At 45.5% G+C, this 8,588-nt stretch overlaps 1 protein-coding gene across 1 annotated transcript in view; it reads left to right on the top strand.

The window, feature by feature from the left end:
• Positions 1-278: 278 nt before the first annotated feature.
• The window catches only part of NINJ2 (ninjurin 2), a gene marked incomplete at both ends in the record, with an annotated part of 46,456 nt that continues 38,146 nt past the window's right edge, over positions 279-8,588 (top strand). The window contains one exon of the mRNA XM_081997845.1: positions 279-311. Within this exon, the coding sequence (XP_081853971.1) occupies positions 279-311 (33 nt within the window). The remainder of the gene's footprint in view (positions 312-8,588) is intronic.

Genomic DNA, 8,588 nt, shown 5'->3' with positions numbered 1-8,588 from the left:
TCGGAGAGGTAGCACGGATGCGTAATGAACACAACTGTCACGGAAAGTCTAAGAGAGTCGCTTGTTCCACGGGCTGCCCGGACAATGAAGAACTGGCCTGCCGCCCCCTCTCTCGCCCCCCCAGCTGATGCCAAGGCGGGCGGCCGGCCGCCGGCAGATGAATAGCGGGTCTGTTCCAGCAGCTGCGCGTCCCGGTCCAGCGAAGAGAGAGTCTGCGGGAGCACGGAGTGCCCCGCTCCCTGCGCGGTCTGCAGAGGAAGAGACCCGGGGGCAGAAGGATGGCCTCGGAAGGGGAGAGCATCAATCTTCAAGTGAGTCCATCTTGGGGAAATACCGCGGGAGGGAGAAGTGGGAGGGAAGAGCCCCGGTTTGGGGGAAATATCCACTGTTCCTCTCATTTGCTCCTCAGCTTTGGCAGCCAATTTCACTTGAAAACTCAGTGCTGCTTTTTTTCCTGCGTTCTCCTTTGATGAACAGCTAGCAGCAGGATCTCTGCCCTGTTCTGCCAGGAGCTGTTATGAGCCTTTTTCTGAAAGAGTGAGGGTAAGAAGAGAGGTATTACTAAAAAGAGCTGCTTTTTGGGGTAAGAAGGGGCAGCAGGGGCAGAAGTTAGCCTTCAGCTCTCAGAAGGAGGCAGCCCATATTTTACAAGCTGCAAAAATCTGAGCCGTTCCTCATCTCACAAAGCCTTTCTCTGTTTGGCAGAAAGTGCTCCCAATCTGGACAGGAGGAAAAGAAATAAATACAGCAAATGCTGAGGGAGCACAGAGGCCAGGATTTCCTATGTAGGGTTTATAGAGAAACAAAACTTCTTGGTGAAGCTCTTTCAGTTCTCTGTGTTCCTCTTCTGAGTGCTTGTGTTTTTTAAGAAGGGTGTTTCTTGTGCTCAGCGTGTGTTCTAGGAAAGGGCAACTACCCAAGGGTTTGGAAAAAGGAACTATTAGAGATGAAATGGAATCAAAAGCCCAGATCACAAACACCCATCAAACTTCAGAAGTTCAAGTCCAGATCCACACTTCAGACACCTCTGGAGAAGGGAAGAATATGAAGCATTGCCCAGGGCATAACTTACAGCCCTGGGAGGGTTGGCAGCAGGGGCCAAATTTTGTAGCTGATTTTTCTGTTTTTAATAGTCTTAACCATACTCAGACTCAAAAGTGGGGAATTACATCTGAGGTCCCAATATTTATTTCTTTGGCCCATGTCAAAGAAACTGAACTGGAAATATTAGTGCCCTTGGAAACAATCAGGACAATTATCCCTAACTAGAAAGAAGGAGCAAGACTCCCTGATCCTGCAGAACATATCTCCACTGAGATCCGAGGTGCAAAGCAGTTTTTTAACACCTAGGAACAGTTAAGCTCAGATAAGAGACATGATAACTGAGGAAGATACACAGGTAACTTTAACAGTTTGTGAAAATGCACTCTATTTAGGACTGAGGAAAACAGAGGTTAGGCTTTCCTAGAACTGGATAATAAGGGGGGAAGTACAGAAATCACTAAGCTAGGAATTGGCGCAAAGGGCAAAGAGGACAAGAAAATTATGCTAAATAAAAAGTGAAATTAACTCCTTGTATATTAAATCGTTCCACCCAATGGAAAGTTTCAGGTCTATCATGGATTTGAAGCCCAGGTTTCATAGATGAAAAAATCAGCTTCACTGATTAAAATGCTCATAAACTTCCAAAAAAACTGGGGTTTAGACTTTTCTCTTTCAACCCATCTTGAAAAGCCAAAAGTGATCCTTAGCATCTTCAGCCTTTACAGTAGTCAAATAAGTAAGTCCAGAAGGTCAAAGGTTCCTTGAGTTACAAAACTGAAAAGAACATACCTATCTGTTTCTAGGGCAGGAAGGTGTGGAGTGTTTCTATCTGCCTCTACACAGGTTGCCACAAGAAAAATCATGCTACTGAGATTTTCTTTGTGACACCTTACAGGGATTGTGTTCAAAAAATATGTAGACGTGGCACTTCGGGACATGGTTTAGTGGGCATGGTGGTGTTGGGTTGACGGTTGGACTTGATGATCTTGGAGGTCTTCTCCAACCTTAATGATTCTGTGATTCTATGATTCTATTATTTCATGAAGCCACCAGACAGTAAAAAATATAGTGTGAATGTATACAGGTTCCTGCATGTTTATGACCAGGAAATATACAGTGCTGGCAGGGGAGGGAAAGAGCGTTACATATGACCACATAGCTGAGACAAGCAGAGGGTCCTGGCAACGACGTGACTTGACAAGTGTGAGGTGAGGGAAGGAGTGATCAGTGGTGGGGAAAAAAATGGAAGTCTGTCACTTGAAAGTACATTTAAAACCCTCTTTTGAGTCCCTGCTCTGAGCACTGAATGCAGAGCAGGTGTCTTCTCGGAAGTTTCCAGCTGTGGCTTTATGGGAATGTGCAGTGCACGCTCTGGGGTGGTAACACATGACTCACTCCTCCTCAAGGAGCTCCTGGATGGAGTAGCAGGAAGAGTCCTGAAAGTTAACTATGATTCAATACAGAAATAGAATATTTTTATTTATAGGGAGTGGGTCCTGTGCCTGAAGCAGTTGCACAGTACCTACTAGCATTTTTTATATAACATTTACATGTCCAGGCTAGACAGGTAACAAGAGAATGAAAACAATATGAGCCTCTGGCCCAGCATAGGAGAGAGCTAGAAGATTTATCAAGATTTAAGAAGGCTCTAAGGAGAACCAATCAGTTCCCAAGCTTTTTGCTCATCCTAAAGCATGAGAACAGGAGCTCACTCAGCAAAATCAAAAGTCTCCATAACAGGAGACACTCACTCACCCAGCATGTCATCAGCCTGTGGAATTTGCTGTCTCCTGGAGCAGGTCAGAAGGTCAAATATTGGAGGAAGCATTGAGAAGAGTTGGGAGGTCCAGTAACAATATTTACAGTTATGCAAGCTAAAAAAGGTACTTTCAAATCCCATAAGCCAATAACAGGGTAAAAATAAATACCCTTTTCAGTTTCCTACAGGCAATGGCACAATTGCTGATGAGACTGCGAGTGGTTTCTTACATTAGAGAAGTTATACACCAACTGTCCATAAGTGAGACCTAGGACTTCTTTTTAACAGCAAGAAGTATCTCCCATTAATCCACTTTCTCCCTTACAAAAATTCTCTTGTTCTGTGTGTTTCAAACTGTTTTCCAGTTCTGACTTCTAGGAAGACCAACAAAACCTCAAACTTTGCACAGAGAGATGCTAAAAGGAAATGGTGTTGAAATGGCAAAAAAAGCTACAAGGTTGTAGAGCAGCCTCACCAGATCTATGCCAACCGACCAAGTGCTAAGACAAAAGATAAAATTTGAATTAAAATCTTTTAATTAAAAAGATTAATTTAGCTATTAAAAGATAAAACCTTAACATGAATTAATTTGAATGGTGCATTTTTCTTCCCAGACTTCTCTATTTGTGGCTTCCAAGTGAAACTTTCACCTTCCCCTGTTAAGCATCTGCCATTGACAAGAAACCAAGCAGGTAGACCAGTACCCTGATGAGATATAACGGAGTACATCCTGAGATAGCTGGAATCAAAAAACCACATTTGGGATAGAAAGAAATAAAACAACCCAACAAGATCCCATCACCAATTTATTTTTATTTCAGGAAACACAAGTTTATACATTAGAATAGAAATATGGCTTTGATAGTCACACTCCGGGTGATTTATCTGTGCTGCTTTATGCTATTATTCCCCCTGGCTCTCGCCTTCAATCCTCCCATAGAGATTTGTAGGGGGGAGAGAGGCGGAGGGAGCCATACAGGACTGTTCTTTTCAGCAGCAAAAGACCCATTAAATCTGTTTAGTTGTGTACCTCAGCTGCTGCAGTTCACAATCTGGCATCTTAACACAACCCTGTTTCATCGGTGATTTAAGCTATCGTACCAGACTTTGAATGGGAGCAACTGAGACAACATCCGTTCTACCACTCCCACCACAGCGGCAGTAACCAAGGGAAAATCTGTGGACAGCTGAAATCAGTAACACTCACACATTATTGCCACGACTAAGTCTGTTAGAGCCCCAGGTGAATATTGCAGAATGGAGCAAAGACTGGGGCTGATACTAAACAGCTCTGGAGTTTTATTAGGTTTGTATTTTTATATTTTCTTATTCATGAATGGGTGTTATGTTCTGTATAAATGGGAGTTTAAGGGATGTGCGCTGGATGAATGTCATCCATATTCGTGTTGCAAAAGAGGCTATATAGTATGTTGCGTCTTTCTTTTTATAGTTTCTTACTCTTTGGATTAAAAAAATTTACAGTCCTCTGGGACAAGAAACAGAAATGATACTTCATCATTTAGGGAATCATTCACACATCAAAAGTAAAAAGAGTAAACAGATAAAAAATCATCATTCTGGAAAACAGAACCTACACTGAAATTTTTTGGCAGAAGCTGTTTGGTGAATACTTTGAATGCAAAATACATCTGTGGAAATAAAGACAGGTTTATAAGCAACTTGCAAGGAAAAAAGATTTGAAATAATTGGATAATTTACTTGCAGTGCTCAGTTTTTGACCAGATCTACAGCAGCAAGATTTTAGACAGGCAAATAAATAGCATTAGCTATAGGACTTTTCCAAAATGCCCACAAAACAAATGGAAAGTCCCACTTACCACTGTAAATCCCATCTCCCACATACCACTTTCAGTCTAGGCCTGATGAGGAGATGCAAGGAGCATGTTCACAACTGGGTTAGACTTTTGGTTTTGTGGTTTTTTTGTGGCTCTAACTCGTGCCTTGAGGCTGTGATATGCTTACAGGTTCTTGGCTTGGGCACATATTTGTCTGCTTCTGTAGCAACAGCCAGCTTGTGCTTTCTAGTGCCGCAGGACCCTTACTTTCCTTCAGCGATTTCCTAGAATGGTGGCAGTCTAATATCGCCAACCGAGCAGTGTCCCTGCCCCAGTGAACTTCAGTAGCGTTATTTGGGTTCTGTAATTTGGGCCTGGGTAATGACAGTCTGCACTGAGGGAGAGAAAGAGCCTTTGAGAAAGAAAATGACAAGTGGTTCAGAAAGAGCCATTCCCATGACTTCCCTGTATGGTGTGTGCAACTCAGCCATCTAGAGTTTGAGGAACTTATCTCACCATGTTTTTAACTAAACTAACCCAATGACTACAGTCCCTCAAACAGGATCTCACTCCCCACTCCCTTGGATGCAGTCCTGTGCCATTCATTTGACCCTGGTAAAACTGGTTCAGAGAGCTAAACTCGGAGAAAACTAACCACTTCTTGGCAAGGTTAGTGTTCTGGTTTGCTGTCCTGCAGTGGTTCTCGGGAGGATCAGACAACTGCTGATGACTAAGACTGCGTGGCCATGAGAGAGGCAGCAGGACCATTCCTTTCAGTGGCAGCTACCCCTCACTTCAGTTAGCTGAAGGTCCAAGTTTGGGTGTAGCCGGTGGCAGAAGCAGGGAAGGCCCAAACAGTAGCGACAATTGCTCTCACTAGTGGATGTCACTCAGATTGCAAGATTTCTAGACGGCTACTTGAGAGTAAAGCCTTCACAGGGCTCACTAGAGGGTTAGGCAGAGATTCACCGCACCCTAGCTGGTCAAAAGCCAGGTGTGAAATAGGATATCATGCTTCAGAGCGAGAATGATCCTGTGCTCTCCTCCTCCAGCTGCAGGGACCTGCAAGTCTGCACAGTATTACCCACGCTGGTCCCAGAAACCAGTAACACGCGCACTAGAAGACAGACAGCGCGATCACAACACATTGAGAAGAAGGAGACTTTTTCTTACAGCCAGTACTAATTGGTCCTTCTTTCTGTAGTCAGTTGTGGCATTTCTCCTCTCCTCTATACATTCCTCCTGCCCACTCTACGTGGACGTGGCCACTTAGGGTGAACGTTCACTTTCACCCTTTCCAAACATGGAGATGGTATTTTCTCCTCTTGAGAAACTGGACCCCAGGTTTTAGGGTATCTATCTGGGGAAAATGAGGCACATGTGGAGACAAACATACCCTTGGAGTTATCCCACGGAAATCAGTGGCCTTACACCAGAGGACCTTACACATCTGGTCCCTTGCATTCCACCTTGTTGAGGGGTGGTGAAAGAAAAGTATCAACACCTTCCTGGGAGAGGGAGCCTGGTCTCGTGCTGTGCACCGGGCAGGCCACGTCCATCGTGAAGCCCCACATGTGAAGGCAGAAGAGGGAAAGGGGGCAAAGAGGCTGTCGTCAGAGAGCATATCAAATAGCGAGATAGCCTGTCTGACCCATCAGTCAGCAAATCCGCTCTCGCTGAAACAATAGGCATGCAGAGGCCTCCCATAGAAGAGTACAAGGGGCGGCTGTTCAATAGGATTCTTCTGCTGGGTTGAGGGTTGAGGTAAGAAGGAAAAAGGCAATGACATGCTGTTAGAACAGTCGTTTCCTCTGATGTATCTAAGAAGTTGCCCGCCAGTGCTATAAACTAGAGAAAGGAGGCTGCGCTGCCGAAGGACACTGACTGCAGAGCACTCAGACCCCCGGCCTGTTGCAGCGGAGGCTGAAGCTGCCATACTAGTGGTGCTGCCTCTTCGGCCTCACAGGGGTGAGGGATATCCAGACCTCCCCGGGCTCCATGAGAGGCTCTGCCTGCAGTGGTACATAGGTCTACAGCAACAACGTGTGGCACTAGACATACGGAATTTCACTCAGAGCTGGGGCTGCCGTAAAAGTAAATTATGGGACATTTTTCCCCCACTGCCTTGTAGCGTTTGTTCTTTGCAGAGAGGAGTGCACAGCACCTCACCTCCGTGTCTGATAACCACAGCAGAGCCGGAGCCCAGGTCACAGCTAGACACAGTCGAAGTTGCAAGCGAGGGGAAATGGGCTGTATAATCTGAGGAAGCCAAGTCATTTCTGAAGAGGAGATTGGGAGAGAGGGAGTCACTTGGGTCAGGGGGTGCTGCCACCTCCCCTGAGCTAAGGGGAGAGGATCCTAGAGGTTGGCAGCTACAAAAGCTTGTTAATAATAACAGATTTCTGTGCCTACTTTATAAAGCACGTACAACTGAAGCAGGGGGAGCATAAAGAGAGCAAGGCCCAGGAGGCATGGGGTCTCCCTGCGGGGTTGGGAAGGGGGTGAAGTGGCACAGGACCTGGGGTGACAAGATGGCGCCTGTGCAGCACCAGGGGCTGGGGAGATGCTCAGGGCTTTGCATGGTGGGGGCCCCATGCCCCGCTGAGAGCGGCAGCAAGTCAGTGCGGCTGCACGCCATCCAAGGGACAAGGTCGGCCAGCAGCCACACCAAACCGTCCCAGGACAACCCTCCTGCCACGCCCATGCCGAACCACCAGCTTGGCCTGGCCTGCTCACAGTGCCTGCACATAGGCCTCCAGCGGGACCCCTTTCTCCTCGTTCCACCATCTTCTCCTCAGCCACAACCTTTAGGGACACCATCTCTCGCCACGTACCTGTTTCACACATTGAGATACAGATATGTCTCACCCACACTTGCATCTTGCAGATTTGAGAGCACGAAGTGGGTTTTATTTAAGTGAGCAATCATAAACGCCATTATGGTGCTGGCAACACACGGTTCTCCTGTCTGGCCAACAGCAAAACCTCCCACTGAGACATCTTTGTGAGTGGGAGTCCTCTGCAATGTGAAGTACCCACTAAACCACAGCTACATATTTTTTTGTGTCTTTTGTCAAAAAGTTGCCTCCCTCTGCTTCAATCCAGCCCACACCTGAGAGCTGAACCACGCGCTTGCTTCTTGTTTTGCCCTCAGCCGACAAACAGGGACAGCACCTCTGCTCATTGAGCCACTAAAAATGGAAGTTACCACTTCTCAGCCTGAAAAATATGTATTAGTCTGTTATGTTTCTCTTCTGAGAACCAAAAATGGGCAATGCCGCATGCGTACAATAACCACAGACAGAAGCGTGCGCTTCTGCAAGTACAAAAGGGCACATGGGCATTTTGACTGCCATTTCCCCATCCCTGGCTTGTGAGTCAAATGTTTATAAAACTCTGTCTGAGAAAAGGCAATACAAGAATACTGTAATCTAGACTGCCCCAGGTATGTGAACACGTAACAGAAACATTTGAATTGGACACCAGAATGGTGGAAGAGCCCATGTGCAGATGCTGCAAGATTCACATCACCAGTTACCATACACCTTGACACACTCCTTTGAACCAGGCAACTTATAATTCCTTGTCAAATTACATGAATCAGGTGTGTGACTCTATAATTACATCTGTGAAAACCATTATACTCAGGATCTTAGAACTTTCTATCCAAAATAACCCTTGGGGAAGAAATTTCTCATGAAGCTGCTTAGGTCAAGGTTCAGTGAGTGCTGGAAATTCTGGGGGAATCCTGTCAGGAGGTTTAGAGAAATGAGAACAAGAAAATGAAATAATGTACTAGTTTGTCGATTGTTCAGGCTTTTTTTTTTCTTTAGGTTTTGAATTTTTGCAAATATTTATGCATATTTGTAGGAGTTTTCTCTTTGCACTCACAGAACTCCAAATGATACTTTGGGGATTAAAAAGAAAAGCCCCAAATTCTCTGCAGACCTTAGTTATGTGAGAAAAATAACTGCTTCTACCAATCTAAC

This window comes from Phaethon aethereus (genome assembly GCF_964289735.1).
Source record: "Phaethon aethereus genome assembly, chromosome: 1".
Taxonomy (NCBI): domain Eukaryota; kingdom Metazoa; phylum Chordata; class Aves; order Phaethontiformes; family Phaethontidae; genus Phaethon; species Phaethon aethereus.
The sequence above is the reverse complement of the archived record's forward strand: the minus strand, read 5'-3'. Positions and strand labels throughout refer to the sequence as shown.